Source organism: Anser cygnoides, chromosome 33 (assembly GCF_040182565.1).
Source record: "Anser cygnoides isolate HZ-2024a breed goose chromosome 33, Taihu_goose_T2T_genome, whole genome shotgun sequence".
Classification (NCBI taxonomy): Eukaryota; Metazoa; Chordata; class Aves; order Anseriformes; family Anatidae; genus Anser; species Anser cygnoides.
Window position 1 is genome coordinate 1,474,597 of NC_089905.1, and position 22,393 is coordinate 1,496,989.

A 22,393-nucleotide genomic window follows, 5' to 3' on the forward strand; every position below is an offset into this window, starting at 1 on the left:
CCCCGTGGGATCCCCCTGCTGCTGCTTCCTCCCTCCGCAGCTGCCTGCCCTTTGGGACTTCTTCCCCAGCCTGTTGGGGGGCTGTGACCCTATAAAATGGTTTTTTTTTGTTGTTTTTTTTTTTTTTTTTCCTTATGGCACATAACAGGCTGCGCGGTGGAGGAAGGGGGAAATTGCACAACGGGGCACGGGGCACCCCGGAAGCGTGCCACAACCCCGTTGTCGATCTTCCCCCCACGGCCATTGAGCCAGGAGTGCACCCGCATGGCGACTCTGGCCCCATCCCACCCCAAACCGGGGGCACCTGCCCCCTTCCAGGGCTGGGCAGCGGGCCTGGGGGGTCCTGTCCCCTGTCCCCCACCCCCCACCCTCCTTTTCCACTGCCCTGCTTCCCACGGGGCTTGGGAGGTTGGAGCTTTCGCCTGGGTGCCGTAAGGAGCTTGTCTCTCGTGCCTGCCCGCCCGCCGGCACCGGGGGCTTAGCCGAAGCCCGCTGTGGGGAGGCAGAGCTGCTCCATCCCCTTGGGGTCGGGGGGGGGTCCCCCCAGCCCAGCCTGACTCTCCCCACGCTGCCCCCAACGCGCCCCGCGGTGGGCAGCAGCACCTTGGGGTGCGACCTTGGGGGTGGCAGCGTGCGCAAGCTCCCACCTTAACCCCCCACATAGGATTAGCGGGGAGGCCTGACCTTAATCCCCCTGGGCACGCAGGGGGCTGGACGGGGCTGGGGTGGGACTTGTGGGGCCCCAGGCACCCACTCAGACAGGCCCTGGGTGGGCAAACCCTGGTGGTTCCCAGGTATCGGGGTCAGTCCTGGCTCTGTCCCCAGTTGGGTGCTTGGTCCAGGGCCCCCAGTACCTGAGGGGTCCCCCCCAGCACCCTTGTGCATGGTTCCCGTGGGGCCGTGCACGGTCCCCAGGGGTCAGGCACGGTTTCCACGGGCCACACGAGGTCCCCAGGGCTGCGCACGGGCACTGATGGTGACAAAGGGCACTGAGCAATGCTGCCAGCTCGGCCCTTCCCAGCGTGACTGAGACACGCTGTGCCAGGACTCCGGGGTCCCGCATGGGTTTTTGGGGGGGCACCGGGACATCTCCCACTGCTCCCGGATGGAATCACGGCTAGGCTGGAGCACGAGGTCCCTGCGGCGCGTCCGGCTTCGCCCCATATTCAACAGCACACAGCCTCGTGACTTTTGGGGTGCTGGGCTTGGGTGCGTTCCCACCTCGTGGCTAGACGCAGCACTGATGGGTGCAGAGGGGCCCTGTCACAACTCCTAGGCGCCGCCAGGTTTGGGGTTCACCCACCCCAGGGGTGCAGCGTGGGTGTCCCCGAGCCACCAGCATGCAGGGTCCCCTGCTGACATGGGGCTCAGACACGTGGTGGTGCCGGCACCGGAGCCAACATGTGCCCAGCCGCCCCAAGAGCGGGGAGAGCACCAGATCCCGAGACCTCCACCGCAATCCCTCCTCCTGGGGGGGTGTGTGTGTGGGGGGGGCGCAGATGCCTTGTGGGTCCCACAAACCAGCACAGAGTTGCACGCACCAAAGCCACATCAGCTCCCCCTGTCCTCAGCCCCGCTCGCACCCGACTTTGGGGGTGATGGGACCCCAACACAGTCAGGAGGAACCATGCCCAAGCCCCTGGTGCGCGCTGGCAGGGGGGGGGTGGGTGTTTGTCCTCCAGGGTGGGCACGCCGGGCACCTACCTGGCTGTGCCTGCGCCCCGGCCGCCCGCCGGTGCTCGCTCACATCGCGGCTCCCCAGCGCCCGTGTCCAGCAAAGCCGATTACGCGCCGGCTTTGCGGCTCTCCCCTTTCCCCAGCGCCCCTCCCACCCGGCCACGGTGCCTGGCACGGCCCCCCCGGGTTGGGGGAGAGCAACCTGCAGCCCCCTCCGTCCCCGTATCAGGGGAGCATCTGTCCCCAGAGTCCCTGGGGGAGGCAGCCCCTGCTCCCTCAGCCTCCTGAACCATGTCCCCTCAATCCCCCGGCTCTGCACCGGGAGGGCTCCTGGCTGCCCCCCGCTCACAGCATCACACCCCGGACACCCCCCCCCGGTTCCTGACAGGGACAGCAATGACAACAGCACACAGGGTGGGAAGGATTCTGCTGTATTGATTTCAGAAGGCGATACAGGCACGGGTACAGAAGCTTTGCAAGCACAGGTCCGAACGCGGGCTGGCTCGTGCTGGGGGCCTGAATGTGCCCCAGGGCCGCACTGGAGACAGAGGGGCCAGGGGCTTCCCCCCAGCGGGGCGACACGTGGAAATCTCTGCTGGTAGCTGGCTGGAGCCTTGCAGGGAGGGGAGCTGCCCACGCCAGACCCCGAAATCCCCCTCCCTCAAACAGCCATCCCGGCAAAACCGCCCAGCCTGAGCATCCTTGGCCTCGTCCTGCCCTGGAACGGGCGCCCGACCTCCTACGCTGGAGGAGAGCCAGGCTGGACACGGCGGGGCTGAAGCCCATCGGGCATGGGGCCGGATCCAGCCCCCAGGAGCGGGGTCCGCTGCCCCCTCAGCCGAATCCGCCAGGAGCGGGGCGCAGCTCGGCCGTCCCCTGGGACTCACCTCGGCGCTGCGTTGGTGGCGGGGCTCCTGGCTAAGGCACAACTCGGCTGCTGAGAAACCCGCAGGGGGGGGGAAGCGGTGCCTGGGGGTGCCATGCGTGGAGCTGGGGGTGGGGGGGGGCCGGGAAGGTGGCAATGCCCACGTGGCCACGGAGCGAGCCAGGACGCTGCCCACAAGCTGCTGGGAGCCCCCCTGAGATGTCGCAGCGGAGACGTAACCAAAAAAAAAAAAAAAAAAAAAGGAAAGCATGGGGAAATTCGGATATGGATTAAAAAAAAAAGGGGGGGGGGGATTACAAAGGCTCTGGGCTCTGCTGGAGCCAGCAGCCCTCCAAGGCACGTGCCCAGGAGTGTAGTGGGGTCACTGCAGCAGCGCTGGTGTGGGTGGCCCAGCCTCTGCCCCAGCACCTCTGAGCTCCGGTCCAGCCACCGCGCAGCGCCCGGCACATACCCGGGCTGGCTTCGCTTGTCTTAGTCCTATATAAAAAGCTTTGGCAAAAAAGGTGTCAGCTAGAGAGCTATTAAACTACAATCTCTTCCTGCATTGCTGTTCAGTAAACACGATTCGTTGATTTCTTTGGCTGAAGTTTTAAAAAAAGTTTTGAAGCTGAAAAGCTTTTTCTTTTTTATAGAAATAGATTTTTCTTTACAAAAAAAAAGCATCTTTTAGCATTTTTAATATATATATATATAAAATTCCTGCTATAGAAAACAAAAATTTCAACCTTGGTTTTGATATCTTCATTTTTTTTTTAAAGGAAAAAAAAAAAAAATCTTTTGCTTTGGGAATAAACTAGCTCGAGATGGCCAGGAAACACAGGAATGGTGCCACAGAGTTACATGATGCTGCAGTTTTGCGGGGCCTGAGCCTGGGAGGAAGAGGAAAGAAGAAAAGAAACAAAACCACCACGTTACCCTCTGCTTGCTGCGGCCGCGAAGGCAACGCCAGGCGGCGGCATCCAAGTGGGACCGCCCGGGTGCCACGATGCCCGCCGAGCCCTCGGCACCCCGCTGCCTACTGACCTGCCGGCGGGGGCTGGAGCTGCCCAGGATGTAGGACCTGGTCACCAGGTTGTCCCCAAGGCCGCTGCCACCTCCAGAGCCGCCGACGCTGCGGTAGCTGCGGGTGACGGTCACGCTGGAGGAGGAGCCCGAGGACATGGTGCTGAGGCCGGCGTTCTGCGAGCCCGACTTGTCGGCCGGCTGACCGCAGCTGCTGCACACCACCGTGCGCGAGCGCAGGTTGTACTCGCCGGGGTCCCCAGAGTCACCGCAGCTGCCCTGGATGGGGAGGAACGGAGAAAAGGGCCCTGAACGCCCGCCCAAGCGTCTTCTGCCTCAAGCATCCCACCCTGAGCGTGGCAGCAGCACCAGCGTTTGGTGCTGGGCTCCCAGGTTTGCCTTCAAAGAGGGGCTGTGCTCCTCCCAGCCTCCGCACAGCTCAGTTTTAAACGACACCGAAATAATCCCCCCAAAATCCCGAATCACTGGGTCTGGCGCACGGCACAGGGTGGGCGCTGCCCCCGCCCCGCTGCTGATCGCAGCCCCGGGCTCCCCACGTGCCGCAGGAGGCGTTTCCACCATGCTTGTCCTGTGCTCAGAGCATCCTCTTCCTCACTGCCTGGCACAGCCCCGATTGATGGCTTTCCAAAGGGAAATTTGCTCTTGGAAAGGACTCGGGGCCTGGCAGACAGCAGCACCAGCCCAGGGGCACCTGGCTCCTGCATCCAGGGATAATTGATGCTGGGCTTGGCAGGGCTCTTCCGACCCAGAGCAATTCCCAGGCAGTGGATCTGGAAGCCTCCAGCAGTTTTTTTTTTTTTCGAGGAAGGACAGGGGCACCTCTGGATCCGGCCCAGAGCCCTCATGAAGTGGAGAGGATGGTGCAAGTGCCGCCGGGAGGCGTCATCCATCGGCCTCCCACGGCCTCATCCTTCATCCCCAGCCAGGCAGGGACCAGCTCAGCCTCCCTGCCGGCTCCTCCCAGCCGCTCCGCAGCAGGCCGAGGTCCCTCTGGCTCGGAGATGTCTTCCAGCAAGACCTGCAGAGCCTCTTTGGCAAACAGGAGTCTCCTCCAGGTGCCCGAGTTCTGCCAGCTTCTCCCATGTGGTTGTTTCCAAAGCACCCTCCCACCTGCCTTCTGCTGCCGGGCCAGATTCTGCCTGGTTCTGAGCTGCCTCCCACCTAGACCAGGCCTGAGCTGGGCCGCCCCAACATCCCCGTGACAGACGAGCGCGGCACTCACGTGGTGGTGGCGGTGGCTGGTTTCATCATCCTCGTCGTCGTCTTCGTTGTTGATGATCACGGTGCGGACCAGCTTCCGCATGGCCACCTCCTAGAGCGGAGAGAATCACAGAATCATTAGGGTTGGGAAAGACCTCCAGGACCATCTGGTCCAACCATCCCCCTACCACCAATGTCACCACCAAACCACGTCCCCAAGCACCACGTCCAACCTTTCCTTGAACACCCCCAGGGACGGTGACACCACCACCTCCCTGGGCAATGCCTGACCGCTCTTTCTGAGCAGAAATGTCTCCTCATTTCCAGCCTGAACCTCCCCTGGCGCAACTTGAGGCCATTCCCTCTGGTCCTATCCCTGGTTATCTGTGACAAGAGGCAGACCCCCAGCTCCCCACCACTTCCTTTCGGGTAGTTGTAGAGAGCAACGAGGTCTCCCCTCCTAAAGAGCTTGTAGCCGTCCATTGCAGCGCCCCAGTCATGGCGGTGGTCCCACCACATTTCAGGGACCATCATAGAATGGCTTGGGTTGGAAGCGACCTCCAAGATGATCTAATTCCAACCCCCCACCACAGGCAGGGACGTCACCCACTGGATCAGGTTGCTCAGGGCCTCATCCAACCTGGCCTTGAACACCTCCAGGGATGGGGCATCCACAACCGCTCTGGGCACCCTGCTCCAGTGCCTCACCACCCTCCAAGTGAAGAAGGGACGCGGCTAAGTCATAGTTTGCCTGCCGCGCAACGGCTTCCAGCTCCTCCTCTTTGTTGCCCACCCTGCGTGCCTTTGCCCCTGGCCTGCAGGATGCAGGGTCAGGATGGGGCCCGGCGTTTGTGTCCCCCCCCCGGACTCTCACCTCCCCGTTGGAGTTGATGAGGGCAGTGCGCAGGCTGTCCCCGCAGCCCCAGCTGCTCTGGTTTTTCCACACCACGTCGGTGGGGGGGCTGTGGGTCGCCCCAGCCCCCGAGGCCCAGATCTGGGGAGAAGAGCACAGAGAAAAAAAAGGTCTCAGGACCGCAGGGCACGGCCACTGGGGCCGTGGGTTGCCCCCCCCCCAGAGGAGCCATCAGGAGCGACTCACCGTGACCGTCTGGCCAGCCTTCAAGGTGAACCTCGGGGGGAAGCGATAGGTGATGATGGGGTCGTCTCCATTCTGCCGCTTGATCTGCCAGTTCCCTATCGCCTGGTCCTGCGAGGGCGAAAACAACAACCTTGAGACCCCGCCGCCTCCTCCCCACCGTGTCCTGGTTCACCTCCTGCCCGGGGGCTGAGATAAAACGCTGGCGAAGCCCCGGGACCCTTCTGGAGATGAACCCACCTCGTTGGACTTGTTCTTCAGACGGACGAATCGGCCCTCCAGGTCCACCTCCTCCACACCGATGCGGCCGCTTGTCCGGGCATGGTGGGAGAAGCTGGTCCGGCTCTCGCTGTCCTCCAGCTTCCTCTTCTTGGATGAACTCGAGCCGGAGAAGTGGATCCCATGTCCTTTGTGGGAGGACGGGCTGGGGGACAGCCTCAACCTGGGCGGGAAAAAGCGAGAAGGAGCCCATGAGGACGTGAGGGCTGGGACCTGCGCAGCCCACCTGGGGCACCAGGGGCAGCCGTTCCCACCCACCTCTCCTCCTCGCCCTCCAGCAGCTTGCGGTAGGCATTGATCTCCATGTCCAGAGCCAGCTTGATGTCCAGCAGCTCCTGGTACTCGTCCAGCTGCTGCTGCATGCGCGCCCGCATCTCGGCCATCTCCCGGTCCTTGTCGGCGAGCAGGCGCCGGTTGGTCTCGCGCTCCCGGGACAGAGCTTCCTCCAGATCGTGCAGCTTTGCCTCCTTGGCAGCCAGCTGAGCAGGGAGGGAAGGTCAGGGCAGCCACCACACCTGGGGCCGTCCACGCGAGGGGACCAGCCTGGTGGGGGGGACGACGGCCGGGGGAGCCCCTCGGTCCCGACTCACCTGCTTCTGCAGGTGGCTGACTTCGGAGGAGAGGCTGTCAATGCGGATGCGGACTTGCTGCAGCTCCTCGTGGGCGGCACCCGCGATGTTGCTGTTCCTCTCGGCAGATTGCTTGGCGTTCTCCAGCTGGACGGTGGCACAGGGAGGTTAGAGCCCCCGGTCCCCTCTATCCGCCAGTGCCCCGTGAGGCGGAGGAACAGACACGGAGCAGAACCTTAGCGTGGGGCAGGGTCGGAAGGGGACACGGTCGCTGCTCACCTTCGCACTGTAGGTCTTCTCCAGTTCTTCCTTGTACTGCTTGATCTGGTTCTCGTGCTGTCTCCGCAGGTCCTGCAGGGCCTCGGACAGCTTGCTCTCAAACTCCTGCTGCCGCCCGTTGTCGATCTCCACCAGCCGGGTCTCGTGGCGGCGTTTGGTCTCCCGCAGCTCCTGGGGACGGGTCGGGAGACACGGAGTCAGCTGGGGGTGGCACCAGCTTGGGGAGAGGGGATGGAGGTTCAGCGTGCGGGGCTTGTCCCAGGCACGCCGCGTGGATCGGCCTTCTGCAGGGAGGCACCGGCAGGGAATTCGCTCTGCGGCACGCCCCGCAGGGCAGCTCTGCCTGCCGCTGCAGCAGCACGCGGCTGCTCACCTCGCTGTAGATGTTCTTCTGGAACTCGAGCTCTTCCTTCAGCGTCTGCAGCCGGTTCTCGGCATCCACACGGCGCAGCATCTCATCCTGCAGCTGCTTCTTGGCCTCGTTACAGGCGCTTTCCAGCTGTGGGAAGAGAGGGGCTGTCGCTGCCTGCTCCCCGGGGCCAGCCTGGCTTGGCCTCCAGCGCCTCCCACCTCCACCCTGCAGTCCCAGACAACAGGGGACGGCTGCAGGGGTCCCTGAGGCGGACGGGGACAGGGCCGCCACCGCTCACCTTGGCCACCTGTGCCCTCAGGTCCCGCACTTCGGACTCCAGGTTCCTCTTCTCGCTCAGGGCGGTGGAGAGCGCAGCCTCCTTGGAGTTGAGCAGAGCCTCCAGGTCCTTGAGGCGCGCCTGGGCGGACAGCAGGTCCCCTTCCTTCTTGGCATTCCTGCAAGGCGCCAGGGAAAGCGTCGGCGAGGAGGGGACCACCCGGCGGCTGCGCCCCTCCGCTTGCCCCCCAGCACCACCGCAGGATTGGGGCCGGAGCGCGCCCCCCGCGCGCCCCCGCTAGGGGTCACTGCGCGCCCGGCTGAGCCGGCGGTGCCGGGGGGGGGGGCACCACCCGCGTCCCCCCTCTTTTCCCCTTTCCTCCGAGCCCTCTGACAGCAAGGTCAAGGCCGGCTCTCGCAGGCACCAGGCGCATCGCTGCGGAGCCGGGGAACCTGAGCCGAGCGAAGCAAAAGGCAGCCCGGCGCTATTTTGGTCGGGTCTATAAAAAGAAAAGGTTGGGGGCTTTTGCTGCGGCACGGAGAGGGGCGGGCGTCGACACCGCCGAGTTTGCACCGCCGGCTCCCGACAGCGGGGCCCCCGCCGCCCACCGAGTGGGGTGCACGAGGGACGGAGCCGGCCGCGGTGGCCCCGCGATGGGCGAGCAACGGCCACGTGCCGGCGAGCGCCGCCGGACATTCCCGGGGCAGTGAGCGTGCGCCCACGCCATTAGATCATGGGTAAAGTTAGACACGGCGCTGAGCCTGCCCCAGCTGCAGGATCTGGCCCGGGCGGGACGGGGATCACCAAGAGCCAGGCACTGAGGAGCCGTTCGCCTCCCTCCGCGCCGGGGTCAACAGGGACCGGTGACCCCGACCCCTCTCAGCCAAGGCAGGTTTTCCTGCGTTTCCTTCTGCTTCGCCAGCTGAGCGCCGGGACGTTGTTCGGAGACCTTTACGCCGCTGAAAGCCTGGCCACACTCAAGCAGCCCCACAAGCCTGCCCGCCCCCCCGGCACCCCGTTTTGCGGCCCGGTTTGCCAGGGCCGGCCGCCCGAGCGCTGGGCCGGAGGGTTCTGCCTGCGCACCACCGCGCTCCTTCCGTGCCAGTGACTCATAGGACAAAAATGCCATCTGGGAGCGGAGCCCGAGCCTCGGCGGCTGAGCACAAACACCCCTGGAGGCTGAGCTTTCCCAGCTGGCAGCAGCTCGCCCTCGCAGCCAGCGTGGCTGGCTCCCTGGCCACCGCTGGCACGGTTTAATCCCGCTTCCCCTGATCGAGTTAATCGCCGCTTAACTCCGGGGAGAGCTTTCCCTTCGCTTTTTGCGTCCGGAGCTCTTTGCTCTTCCTTTGAGGCACCGATTCGGGCACTGCTTGGGCTGCTCGGGTGCAGGGCTGGGCATGTCCTGCAGCCTACAGCTCTTCAGGGGACACCGCCGGCACCATCAATAATAGAAATAGGGAGGGGAAAACGCTAAGTGTATGGTCACACGCGCGTCTGCACAATGATTAACAGGTTTGCACTCTCGAGGGACCAGGAGGGCCGCAGGGCTCAAGGGAGGACCTGTCGACGCCTGGAGAGCCCCGAGGTAAATCCCAGAAGACCTGAGAACAAAACACTTGTCCTGAAAACCTCCCGCCATCATCCTGGGTGAGGCTGGAGAAGAGTGGAGAGTGGAGCTTGGAGCCCAGTCTGGGCCATGAGGCTCTGGGGGACCTGAGCATCTCCCCAAAACTCCAGCACCTCTGGGTGAGGTCCCCCCTGTACCCAGCTCACCCCTGCTCCAGCCCAGCCAGGGTTTGGGGTTTCCCTCGCCCCACGCAGCCCCGCGTGGCCGCTGCCTCCCAACGGGTCCTGCTATTTCCCCTGCAGCCTCTCGGCTCCAGCTGACAGCGGGCTAAAAATAAGAACGCTTACGGCAGCTGCGCCGCTCCCGCTTTCCTAAGCAGGGAGACAAGAGGGGATGGTGCTGCCGGTCTCCCCATCCTGCCTACAGGAGCCTGAAAGATCCCGAATCCTCCACCAGCCAGAAGGGAAGCGCGGGTGCACCCCGAAGGGCTGAGCGACTGCAGCGGGGAGGCCTGGGCTCCACGTCCCGCAGCACTCAGTCCCCCGCGCACGGAGAACCGAGCAAGTAAAAACAAGCATTTATCAAAGCCGAGGGCAGAAAGACGCAACGGAGGCACCAAATCCTCAAGAAACAAATGTCTCGAGAGAAAAGATGGAGGGAGAAGGGGCCTCAAGGCGTTTTTATTTTTAGCCTTTAAAAGCAGGAAGGAGGAAAAAAAAAAGAAAATTGCAGCTGAGCTGCCAGAAAATGCAAACATTAATGGAAAGTTGGATCTGCTCTGCCTGTGCTTAGCGCAGACACGGGGAAGAGCCTGCAGAGCTGACAGGCCGGCCTCGGAGCGGGCTGCGGCTGAGGGGGCCCCAGGGTGCGTGGTCCCCGTGCGCAGGCACAGCTCCGCTGCTGCTCCCCCCAAATCCCGGCCCAACGCTCAGCCCAGCGGCTCCGGGCTCCCCTCTGGAAAGGCTGAGAGAGTTTGGAGCCGTCGGGGCTCACGGGAGGCAAACGGCTTTGGGCACGTGCGCCGGGCTGGCCGGCGAGCCAAAAACCCCGCTAAGCCCACGTCGGGAAACACCCTTTGGTTTCCCCCGGCCCAGACAAATCACTGCAAGGCGTTTCAGAAGCGTGGGGCTGCTCCCACGGACCGAGCAGCTCCTGCTCGGCGCGCTGGAAGGGGCCCAGCACAGTGGGAGAAGCGGGCGTTCCCCCGCCTCCGAATCGCGGACGCCCCACCCCGGGGACAGAGCCAAGCCCCGGGGAGCTCGGGGGCTCCTGCTGGCTCCTGCCACCCGCCCGTCTATCGACCTCCTGCACATCTGCAAATCCCTGGGGACTTCGGCCTCTCACCTCGCCGCACAGCCCTGCCGCGAGGCTGGGGGCACGCTGCGCCAGAAAGGGCTTACGCCGTACTGACGGGTTGGGAAACCGAGGCACGGGGCAGCACAGCGTGCCCAGGGAGCTTTGTGAAGGAGCTGGTTAGTGGGGAGGACCCAGAAAACCTGCTCTGCCCCACTCGTGGGTTTGCTGCTGTGCACGGTGCTGCCTCCGGCATCGAGGATCTGTTCCCCACCCCAGGGATCCGGCCCCACCCCAGGGATCTGCCCCCACCCCAGGGATCTGTCTCCATCCCAGGGATCTGTCCCCAACCCAGGGATCTGCCCCCATCCCATGGATCTGCCCCCACCCCAGGGATCCGTCCCCACCCCAAGGATCTGCCCCCACCCCAGGGATCTGCCCCACATCCCAGGGATCTGTCCCCACCCCAAGGATCTGCTCCCACCCCAGGGATCTGCCCCACATTCCAGGGATCTGCCCCCACCCCAAGGATCTGCCCCCACCCCAGGGATCTGCCCCGCATCCTGGGGATCTGCCCCCATCCTAGGGATCTGTCCCCACCCCAGGGATCTGCCCTCACCCCAGGGATCTGTCCCCATCCCAGGGATCTGCCCCCACCCCAAGGATCTGCCCCGCATCCCGGAGATCTGCCCCCACCCCAGGGATCTGCCCCCACCCCAGGGATCTGCCCCGCATCCCGGGGGCCTGGCGGGGCCTGCGGGAGGAGAGGCGGGCTGGGTAAAGCTCTGCGGTGGGGCAATGGGAATGTGGCAGAGCCGCTTCTCCCAGCTCCTGACTCATCGGCGCTCCGCGGGGCCTTCGCCAAATCACCAGGATAAACAGCGGCTGGTCTCCTAGCAGGGAACTGTAAATAGCCGGGGCAACGTATAGGGAGGACAACATCTGCGCACAGCCGGCATCCTGTTAGGCACCAAACCCGGTGCCAAACGGCAGCCAGGGGATCCCGGTGCCGGCCGTGTTCAAAGCGGCGTGGAAACGGCCCCCGCCCGCCGGCACCAGCGGCGCCAAAATCCCTTCCTGGGGCCAGGGCTGGTGCCAGCCACGCTGCACAACCCTGGCGCGCTCGTCCCCGTGGCCGAAGGGCTCAGCAGCACGTGGCCAGAGCTAACGGCTCTCACGTCTCGTGAGAGCTGCGGTTCCCCGGCCCGTGGTTGGGATCTGGTCCTTCCCTGCATCCCCCGAATGACCCCAAACCACTGCTTCGCTGGGGACCAGAGGAGTGGGCTTCACGGGGATGCCGAGGCAGCTCGCCACTGGCACGGGGGGGGTGTCGTGGCCGTTTCAGGCTCCCAAAATCTTGGTCATTCCCGTCCCACCACAAGCCCCATCCCCAGGAGCCTTGCTGGGAGCCCTGGGCACACGAAGCCCTGCCCAACGGGACCCGAGCCCGGCCGGGATCTGTGGAGATCAGCCACAAACGCTCCCCGTGGAGCCCGCAGGAGCTTTCTCCTTTCGCTGGAAGCACGAGGGACAGCGAACACCCCGCGCCCACACCCCCCCTCCCTGCAGCCTCGCCTCTCACAGCAGGGGAAAAAGCAATTTGTGTTCATTCGCGCTCCGAGACCTCGACGCAGGTGACCACAACGGGGGCTGAAGGGTTTCTTCCCCCTCCCTCGCTACTTAAAAGGGGGGGGGAAACAAGCTGGCAAAGCATCGAGCTCGCTGAAAAGCCCGGCGCAGCCCGTGCCGGCTGGGAGCCCCGGTGTCACTCGCTCCCTTTCCCGTCTGTCTGCGCCAGCGCCGATGACTCACCCCAGCCCTCGCCGGGCGGCACGAAATGGAAATCCCAAGTCACCGAGCGACGGTGCTGTTTGGGCTGAGCCCCCCCCTAGTAACAGAAGGGCTCGTGGTTTTGGTGGCAGTGCTGGCGAGAAAAGGGGGGTTTTGCCGGTACCCCTGAATCGGGATGGGGCCAGGCTCCTCGCTGCCCACCCCGCACTATCGACGGCCACAGACGAGGTTTGCGGGAGGTGTAAATCCTATAAATCGCCTGCACGGAGGACAGGCAGGATTTATCCTCCGTGGCCGCTCAACCCTGGTGCAGGGCTGGGAAAACGACTTCCAAACGGGTCCGCCGGTGGCTCGCCGCCTGCGGGGCTCCTTCCACTGCTGCTTTAACTGTTGCAGGGCGCAGTGAGCCGCAGGAGGCGGATGCAAGGGGATGCAAAGAGGAAAGAGCAAGCGAGCATCAGCCGCCAGAAGGCGGTGGTGCTGGGGAGCACGCACAGCCGTGCCAGAGCCGCTGGTGCTGCCAGCGGCCGCGCCTCGTGCCATCCGGAGCCGTGCGAGCAAAATGAGGACGGGATTTCCCTATCGATTCCTGGCTTTGCCACCAACCCCACGGTTATCTGCAGCTCAGAAACCCAGCTGGGTAGGCTGGGGTTTCCAAAGGCAGGGCCGTTTCCCACGCCTGCAAAAAACTTGCGGTTCCCGTTGCAAAAACGGCAAAACCTTCAGAACCCTGAACTTCTCGACTCCTCTGAAAACTACAGTCAAACGCTGATCCCTTCCCAACTTGCCGGCCGTGTCACACGCACGGCGCTACCCCAAACACCACCCGAAAGGACGGAGACAAAGCGTATGTTCCCAGAGTTTCCTCTGGGGGCTTGATTACGAGGGTAGGGCTTATAAATGAAGTTAAAAAAAGGGAGCTGAGTCACTCCCGTTAGACACATCTTTGGGATTGGGAGCGCAGGGGGGGTGGCAGCTGGCAACGTGGGGTAGCAGAGGAGCAGGAATGCAAATCCTGGCCCCGCGAACCGGGAACTGTTGGCCACCACCAGGCAAATACGGTGGCTGCGCCCCACGGACCAGCAAAGGGAGCAGGACCCCGGAGAGGGAAAGCAGGGAGCGAGCTCGAGCTGTCCTCTCCAGCAGCTCACCCCATTTTCCATAAATCTGGGTACGCAAAACTTCCGGAGAGCAAAATTTGCTTCAAAAACAATGCGGGGGATTGTTGGATTCAGCTGCCACCCATCGCCCTGGGAACAAAAGGCTTTGCTGTGCGGGCTCCCGGGGCACAGATAAAGGCAGGCGAGGTGTTTACTCTGCCCCAAGGCCGACGGCGGGTTTACTTGGAGGCAGCGAGGCCGAGGCTGCACTGGAACTGCCTTGTTCGCCCACTTTGGCAGCTGAGTCACTGCCCCTGGCCACGCCGCCTCTGCTGGGGAGGGTCCGAATCTGGCGGCACTGGGAAAATGCAACCGGGTGCAGAGCCAGGCGGCGGCGAGGACAAGCACGGGTGCTTCGCTGCCGTCTGTTAGCGGCAGAGCGCAGCGGGTGCTCCCAGCACACCTCTGCGGCCGTGCCAGGCTGAAACCTGGCCGTGGTCAGTGCAAGAGCTGCTGCAAATCGCAGGGCGAGAGCCCCAGCCCAGCAGCTTTTTGCACGGGGGGCAGAGGAGCCGAGGCTGGGTCGCACAAAGCGATGCCGCCCGCCAGTCGGGACACACGCTGCGGGTTTGCGTCTCTGCCCCGCAGCCGGGGACGCAGGACACAACCCAGCCTGCAAAAGCAAGGAGCCAACTCCCCGGCACTTCTGTCCCCGGCACAAAGACTCGGGTTTGCAAAAAAAAAAAAAACACAAAAACCCAAACCTCATTTCTCCTAGGGCTACAGGGAGACAGCTCGGGGAGCGAGCCCGGCGCGACGCCCTGCGGGGCCACGTCCCTGCACCCTACAGACCCCGCCGGCAGCGGGTGGGCCCCCCCCGGCACGTGAGCTGCCGTGGCACCAGGAAGGAAGGGGCAGGCGAGCGTGGCTGATGGAGTGGCCGGGGCCTCCCGAAGAGGCAGAGGAGCCCAGCCCAGCTGCACCCTGCCTCAGCCCCGAGGCTCGCGGCTCAGCGTGACTCACGGCCCCGCTCCGTGCCTCCTCCTGCCTCCCAGCCCTGCGGAGGCCGGGGTTTAAACACCCACAGAGAGAGCCTGGGCTGTTATCTGGGTGGGTCGGAGCTAGGGCTTTTTAAGAGCATCACCAAAGTGGTGTTAAATAAATCCCCCGAAGTGGGGCTGATGTGCTCAGCCTCCGTCCAAGCCTCGGCGGGGAGCCCCGGGGTGGGCACAGGACGAGGACGTGGAGGTTGGAAGCAGGAGCCGGAGCAAGCGGCCGGGGTGGCCCCGCTGTCGGACGCACCCCCCTGGAGACCTGCTCGGGAGCTGCTCGTGGGGCCGTGATGAAAGAATTCGAAAGCTCCAGGAAAGCCCTTGTCCCAGCCCTGGCATTTCTTGGCACGGATACGGCACCATCACCTGTGGCGCCGCACCCCTGTAATTGAGCAGTGTGAAGTGAGGTTTCGGGCACACGCCGCGCTCCCTGCCAACGCCGTTGGGGGACTTTGTCCCGCCGACAACACAGCTCCGAAGCTCCGAGCGGTGCAAACAACATCGTAGCTGGACGAGCTCGAAGACCCTGCCCCAGCACCCCATTGTCTCTGTCAACGAGGAAAGGAAACGGGTTCGCAACAAACCAACACGCAGTCTGGGTGTTGACTCAGCGGCACCCGGAACTGAGGAGCCTTGACCCCAGCTGGGTTTTGCGGTGTCTGTGGGGTGGGTTCGATGTACCTCAACCAACAACCTTCCACCCCAGCAGCCTCTCCCAAGTCCCCGCAGCCCCAGGGCGCACCGCAGGGGCTGCAGCTGCCACCGCGGCCCCGGGGGGGGAGCACAGGCACCCCCAGCAGTTGTTCAGCCTCACACTGGGGCCATTCAGCTCTCAGCTGGGAGGGGAGAGAAGCAGGGCAGGTGGGCAGCCAACCCATAACACGCCGGCCTTGGCTGCTCGGAAGCGTGCCGGGCTTAAGGAAGGGCACAAACAGAGCGCAGGGAAGGGGGCTGCAGCCAGGGCTGGGGGCGATTCGCAGCTCCCAAACCCCCCGGGCTCCCTGGGGACCCTTCCCATGCCAGCCTTGGCTTTGGATGGGACCCGAGGGAGAGCTCCGGTGGCTTCCTCCTGTCCTGGTTGGCAGCAGCAGGGAAGGGAACTGCAGCTCCCAACGTGCACAAATTTAAGCAAAAAAAAAAATAATAATAATAAAGGAGCTGGCAGGAGCCCGGCGGCCCCACCCCAACTCCCCTCGCGTGCCTCTGCCGAGCGCAGCTCCAGGAAAAGGCTCGCGCTGCCGCCAAGCTCTGAAATTTCGGCGTTAATGGGATCCAGAGAGCTGAAGTGACGTGTGCGAGGCTGAAAAACACTTGTGGCAGCAAGCGCGGCCAGGGCGGGCTGGGACCCGCCGCGCGGGGTGGGCGCTTTCCCGAGCGAGGAGCTGCGGCCCCGTGCCAGAACCAGCCCCGTTCCTCTGCGATCGCTCCTCTTCAGCCCTCAGTTCTGGGGCTGAGAAACGCTGAAGGCGACGGGATTTCCTCCCGTCCTGCTTATCCCTGTTAGAGCAACAGGCAGGGGAGCAGGCGGGCGGCGACGGGAGCGGAGCTGCAAAACGAAAGTGCCGGGGCGATTTCCTCCGGCTGCTGACCGCGCAGAGAGCTGGGAGCGAAGGGGGACGGGTGCTTGTGTGGGTGAAAAATAACCCCCCCGCGCTGCAGGGAACACGAGTAGCCACGGGCTAAAGCAAGCGTCAGCCTCGGAGCAGCGGGGGTTTCGCCGCAGAGCCCCTTGGCCAGGCCGAGGAAAGGTGTGGGTGGGAAAAGAAACGAGCGCTGGGGACCTGGGGCCGAGGGGTCGGTGGCGAAGCGTGGGCAGAGGCACCCGGGAGGGGCCGGGGGCTTGGGGCAGCCCCCAGCGCGGCGCCGCCGGCTCCCTGCAAGCATCGGGGCCGCACAAGCGGTTCTTTGTGCGCTCCAAAAGGGCAGGTCCCGCTCCCGGCTGCTCCCTGTGCCGGCTTCTGCGGGATCAGGGGAAGCAGCCCCCGAGCTGGAGGTTTCTCCCCACGCAAAGGAGACGCGGCTGTGGGGCACGGGCAGCGCCAGCTCGCGGGTACGTGGCTGCTTTCGATCTCCACCGGCCTCAGGGTCACCAGGAAGAACCCGCCGTGGGCAAAATCCACCCCAGCGTCGCAGAGGGCAAATTCCACCCGTGCAGGGCTGGAACCGGGGGCGGCTGCAGGGGTGACCCCAGCCCCTTCCAGCTCTGCCACCGGGGCATCGTTGCTCTGCCCTTAGCAAGCTTCCCCCCCCCCTCGCCAGCTTCAGAAGACAGGAGATTTGTTTTTTTTTTGTTTGTTTTTTTTTCCCCTCATTAAGGCCCGGGGTGGGATCTGGGCCCGTGGAGGAAGAGACGCTACCAAGGCACCGACTTAATCGGGTTAGGGGCTGCAATTCAGGAAGCCATCGCTCATCAGCCGCGCTCCTAACAAGGGCCTGGTTCCTGTTTCAGAGGGAGCTGTCTGCGGCACAGCCGGCCCTCGCCCGTGGGGCTCTGGAAACCTGCGGGCTCCTCTCCTGGGGCACCCAAGGGCTGTGTCCGTACCCCCCCCCGTGCTCCCTGATGGGGGCTTACAAACGGTCTGCACCCCACAAGCCAGGGGCTGATGGGCAGACCGTGCTCCAGAGGGACCCCATGCCCAACGAGACCCCCCGCCAGCAGCACAGGCTGGGGACACCGGTGACACCCCGAACACCGTGTTTTTGGCCCAATCCTGGCTCACCACATGGCTCTGGAAAAAAAAAAAAAAAAAAAAAAAAGGGAGTCTCCAGGCATTGCCAGCCCCCGTGAGTCACGGGCTGTCCTCGCCGCACCCCGCGCCTCGCACGCAGCGCAGCCGGCCCCGTAGCGGGCCGGGAGCCGAGAGGGAAGCCCAGATGCTGGGGACACCGGTGTCACCGGACCCCACGGAACAGCCACTGGCACCCCCAACATCACCGAGCCCGCAGGGCCCTTGGGTGCATCTCTGCATCCCTTTCTATTCGTGCACCCAAGGGCGAGGGGGCTGCTCTCGCGCCCTCGCCTCGTGTCCCCCCCCCCCCGGCACGGAGCCCCCGCTGACTCAGCCACGCCGGGCACCCTGCCCAGGGCTCGGCTCGCCGCCCCCCCCGGCCCTGCACAGCCCAGACAACCCCAAGCAAGGGCTGCGGCGGGGCTGTGGGCGCTGATAATGAGGACCGGGGCGCCTGCCCCGCTGGAGATACGCGACACGGTCCCGGTTAGGATGTGCCGGGTGCCACCGGCGGGGCAGGCGCCCCAGGGCTGACTCGCAGCCCCCCGGGGGATTTTTTTTTTTGGGGGGGGGGGTATGGGGAGAGGCCCCGATGCAGCCAGCACGCGAGGGACAGCACCGGCTTCCCTGCACGGAGCTGTTCCCATCTCATCCGCCCTGACTCAGAGACCACACGTAACAGCGCCTTTCTCTTCGGGAACCGCAACTGCAACCTGTCCTCCGAAAACCCAGCGAAACCCCAGAGCTGCTCACCAGGAACCCCCACCCCCCACCCCCCCCCCACCTCGAGGGAGTGCTTTCCAGGCGCCTGGGGAGCGCGGCCCCACTCAGGACAAAACCAAACATATTTTCGCTGTGCGGCCAGGCAGGCTGAGCGCGCCACTCCCAGCCAGGCGGCGTGGGGACGGCTGCACGCCGGGCATTTTTTCCAGGCGCAGCCCTCGAGAGATCGCGGCCAAGATAGTTCGGGGCTTGCATAAGGCAGCAGAAGCTTTTCCGACAGCTCAGCTCCGCATCTCAGCAGCTCCCAGCCCACGGCCGTGCCCGCCCCACGCGATCCCAGACCCCAGGGACCCGGCGGGCAGGGAGAAGCCCGACGCAGGACGGGCGCAGCCGCCTTATCTGGGGACAGAGCCGCAGCAGCGCACGGGAAACTGAAAGCTAAATATAAAATGCTGCACAGTTTTCAGAGGCAGCTGTGGAAGGCTGCGCAGTCGCTCCCTTCCCAGTAGGTAGATTATTTATGGCGTATTCTGAAGAAGTTAATTTTAGCCTCGTTAGCGTATCGGGCTCAAAATGAGGTGTCCAGTAAAAGAGGCAAAAGAGCAATCGGAGGAATAGGGATGTCGCCTGGCCATCGCCCAGCCCGAAACCCTGCCTTGGAGAGGAAAAGGACCCACGGGGAGCCACGGCCCCGGTGCCTCTGGGTTTGGGTGCGGGGGCTGGTGGAGCCAGGGGGAAGCCAGGGGCTGGTCCCCATCTCCTGGGGGGATCCACGCTGGGTGCCTGCCACAGCCCCAAGGAGGGGAGAGCAGCAGCAACTGACAGCAGCAGAAGGCAGGGGGCATTTTCCATGGCAGGGAAGGGAGGGACACGAACCCGACAGGAAAGCCAGAAGGATTTGAGCCTTGAAGCAGACCTGGAGCGTGGCACCAGGCACGCGGGACGCAGGCACTGCCCCCCCAGCAGGGGACCCCGCCGAGCGGGGACAGCTCGGCACAGGGAGGGTTAAGGCAAACAAAACCGGAGCAGGTCCTTTAACCGGTGCCAAAGACAGCAGAGGAAAAATAGGACGAGCAGGCGAGGTCTGTGGGCAGGACGGAGCCAGCTGGCTGGCACCGCTTCCCCGCTTGCGCAGGATCGCGCTTCGGAACAGCTCCAAGATGACGAAAGCCGAGGGGCCGCGAGCTCAGCACCCGACCAGCGTCGGACCAGCCCCGGCTCCCCACCACCCTCCAAGGGCATCCCGGCCACCCCGGGCGAAGATGGCGCTGCGAGACGGAGCGGGAATGCCGGGAGAAATTCCCCTCCTCTCCCGGCCCCCGCTCCAGCCAGGTCACGCGTTTCCCCTCTCCCTGCCCGTCCTGGATCTCCCCTGCCTCCCTCCCCGCTCCCCGACGGGCGCAACCCCGGGTGCTCACCGGGCTTTCAGCTCCTTGTGCTCCTCCTGGACTTTGCTGAGCTCCAGCTGCAGCCTCGCTCTCTCCTTCGCCACCGAATCCAAGGTCTTGCGGGCGTCCGCCAGCTCCGACTCGTAGGCGGCTTTGATGCCCGACACCTCGCGGCTCACCACCTCCTCCGACTCGGTGATGCGGAGCCGCAAGCCGGCGTTCTCCAGCTCCAGCGAGCGCACCTTGTCGATGTAGACGGCCAGGCGGTCGTTGAGCTCCTGCAGGTCCTCCTTCTCCTGCAGGCGGGTGATGCGGGTGGGGGACAAGGGGGTCCCCGAAGCCCCGCTGCGGGTGCTCCTCTTCTGCGAAGGCGTCGCCATGGTGCCCGGCGTCGAGGCGAAGGACACGGCACAGGACACGGCACGGGACGCGGCACGGGTCCCACGCGACCCACCCGGCTGTCTCGGCTGCCCCTGGTCCTCCGGGTGACTTGCTTATATCCCAGCTGGGCTGTGCACCGCGAGGAGGGGCTGCGAGGAGGAGGAGGAGGAGGGTGGAGTTACCCGGGCCGGGGTGGAGACAGCCCGCTTGCGTCAGGCCACGGCTTCGCTTGGGAATGGCTGGAAAAGCATCCCTAGGAAAAGCAGCCCTGGGAGAGCAGCTCTGGGGTGGGCAACCCGCAGCAACCCCGTTGCGAGCCCCACACGTTCCCAGCGTACGGCAGCAGCTCCCCAAAAGCCCAGTTGGGCAGCGCCAGGCTCTTGTTGCACCCCGACAGCTGACGGGGGTCCTGGGGTGCTGCAGGGTCTTGGGGGTACCCCTGCTGTGGGACCCCCGGGCTGCACCAGACCCTCCAGCACCCCAAAACCGGGCTCTGGAGACCCAAAAGCACGGGGGGCTTAGGGCACTGCTGGGCAACTCACGTGCAAGGCAGCAGGTCACGCAGAACCCCGCTGCCTGGGGGAACCCCCGAGCCCTGGGGCGTCAGGGGACCCCCCTGGAGAAGGGGGTGCAGTGCTTGGTGCTCCCCCAGTTTCCCCAGCACCATTTTGCCCAGTTTCCCAGCACTAGCTGCACCCCTTTCCTAGCCCCCCCACCTAGCTGCAGCCACCCTCAGCTTTATCCTTTCTCCCAGTTTCCCTGTGCTAGGATTTTAATTTCCCCCAGATTTTGAGCACCAGCTGAGCCCAGCTCTCCCCCCCCATTCCCCCGTCTCAACCGTTCTCCCGGTATCCCCAGTTCCCGGATGCCCCAGTTGCCACCCAGACCGGAGTGGGGCTCAGGCCGTCCCCCCCCCGCCTCGAGGCCGGGCCTTCTCCAGACTTTGTCCCTCCTGCAGGGGTCGGGCGCCCTTGGTGCAGCAGCGGGATGGGGCTGGGGGGGCAACCTCTGCGCTCCCCCAAAAAGGAGCCGCGGCCGGCCCAGCCCATCCTGCCCGGCTCGCCGTCCAGCCCGATTCCCTTTCCAAAGCCGCCGAAGTGCGGCGAAGCCCCCGGGGAAGGCCGGGAATGACTCACGCAGCAACGGGAGCAACAGAGGAAAACAGGCGCACGCAGCCGCACGCCTGCGCGTGCTCGTTATGAATGATTAATCCGGCACTGATGAGTCACCGCCAGCAGCGACCGGGGAAGTTGGGGGGGGGGGGGGGGGAAGAACGGGATGGAGGGGGACGGCCGCAACGAAAATCCAGGGTCAAAATTTCAAAAATCAACAGCCACACGCGAGGATGCTGCCTCAGCACTTTGGGGGGGGGGCGTAGCACCGCTTGGGGTGGGAGCACTGCAGCCCCCTCCCCGTCCCTGCGAGGGTGTCAGGGCAGCGAAGGGCCCCGGGGGCTCTCCGTGCACCCAGCAGCACCCTTGGGTGCACGGTGTGGGGGGGGGGGGGCTTTCCCCACACAGCCGCCCCCTTCTCCACGCACACGGGCGGGGGGGGGCCACATGGGACCCAGCCCAGCGCCCCGCGGGACCTGGCACCGCTCTAAGGGGACGCGGCCACGGATGGGGACAGCAGTAGGGGGGGGCTCGCAGCCCCCCGCCGGGACGCCCGCGGCCTCGCTGCCGAAGGCGGGGTCTGGGTGCGGCGGCGGCCAAGCCGCGGGGCAGTGTGGGATGCGAGCAGCCACCGTCCGCTCCCCAGCTCGGTTTGATTTTAAAAAAAAGCAGCCCCGGGGTTCGGGAGGGCAGAGCTGTACCCCCACCCGCGGGGGCTCCCCAGCTGGGGAGGGGGCGCCGGGGGTCCGGAGCATCCCCCGGGATCGGGGCGGCAGGGTTAAAGGCTGCTCGTCCTCACGTGGGAAAGCGCAGCCGCGGGGAAGGCACGGAGGGACCGGCTTGGGCAAGAGCTGAAAATCACAGCCAAGGGTCACCGGCGCTGCCGTCCCCTTATTCTCGGCGTCCCACAGGGATCCCAGTCCGCTGCCCTGCTTTGCTGCCCCAGGGACGCGCTCAGGAGGGTTTTTGGGGTTGGGGCAGCAGGGTGGGCAGCGGGGCAGGGTGCTGCTTGGGACGCGGCCGCACGCTCGCAGCCCTCCTCGGGGGGGGCTCCGGCTGCTTCGCACGCTTGCTCCACGCGGAGCCCCTTTGGGGCGAGGATGGGGCACCCCTGCAAATCCACTCCGGGCGCAGGTGTCCCCAGGCACAGAGCCGCACGGCCTCACCACCGCCGAGACGAGACATCCCCTAACAAGGGGGGACAGGCAGGGCTGCAGCCTCCCCGGTGGCTCGGGAGGCAGGAGGCACTCACAGCCCTGCAATCGCAGCCCCGTTTCCGCCCCCCAAAGCTCTTTGGCCTGCAAAAAGCGTCGCTGCTCCAAGGGCTGCACAGGGCACCCCGCACAAGACAGCGCGGGACGGCAGCGTGCCGTGGGGCCAGCCCCGCGGGCTGCCTCTCAGCTGCCTTTTCCCCAAGTTTTCCCTGCTGCTCGCCAGTTTTGGTGCCGTCTGAGGACGCTGGGACCCATTTCCCACACCCCGCAGGTTTTTTTGCCACCTGCAACCCAGGACGGAGCCACACGAACCCCCAGCTGCCTTCCAACTGCTCCGGCCAAGGCACTCTCCACACTCCCAACCCCAGCTCTTCCCTTTCCAGGCAGCCACAAAACATCTCCAAG

At 64.9% G+C, this 22,393-nt stretch overlaps 1 protein-coding gene across 1 annotated transcript; it reads right to left on the reverse strand.

Moving 5' to 3' along the window:
* Positions 1-2,092: 2,092 nt before the first annotated feature.
* On the reverse strand, positions 2,093-19,811 carry LMNA (lamin A/C). The gene is made up of 12 exons (XM_013201109.3): positions 19,312-19,811; positions 7,660-7,816; positions 7,383-7,508; positions 7,010-7,180; positions 6,752-6,877; positions 6,420-6,640; positions 6,123-6,324; positions 5,886-5,993; positions 5,661-5,780; positions 4,809-4,898; positions 3,587-3,844; positions 2,093-3,432 (listed from the first exon to the last, which is right to left on the reverse strand). The coding sequence occupies exons 1-12, from the start codon at positions 19,659-19,661 to the stop codon at positions 3,400-3,402; spliced, it is 1,962 nt and encodes a 653-aa protein (XP_013056563.2). The 5' UTR covers positions 19,662-19,811; the 3' UTR covers positions 2,093-3,399.
* Positions 19,812-22,393: the final 2,582 nt, after the last annotated feature.

Coding starts and splice junctions, on each gene's coding strand:
- LMNA (XM_013201109.3), bottom strand. CDS start 19,661: ATGGCGACGCCTTCGCAGAAGAGGAGCACCCGCAGCGGGGCTTCGGGG. Junction 6,878..7,009: donor AGAAGACCTACAGTGCGAAG/GTGAGCAGCGAC, acceptor GCCACCGTCCAG/CTGGAGAACGCCAAGCAATC. Junction 4,899..5,660: donor TCATCAACTCCAACGGGGAG/GTGAGAGTCCGG, acceptor TCTCCGCTCTAG/GAGGTGGCCATGCGGAAGCT.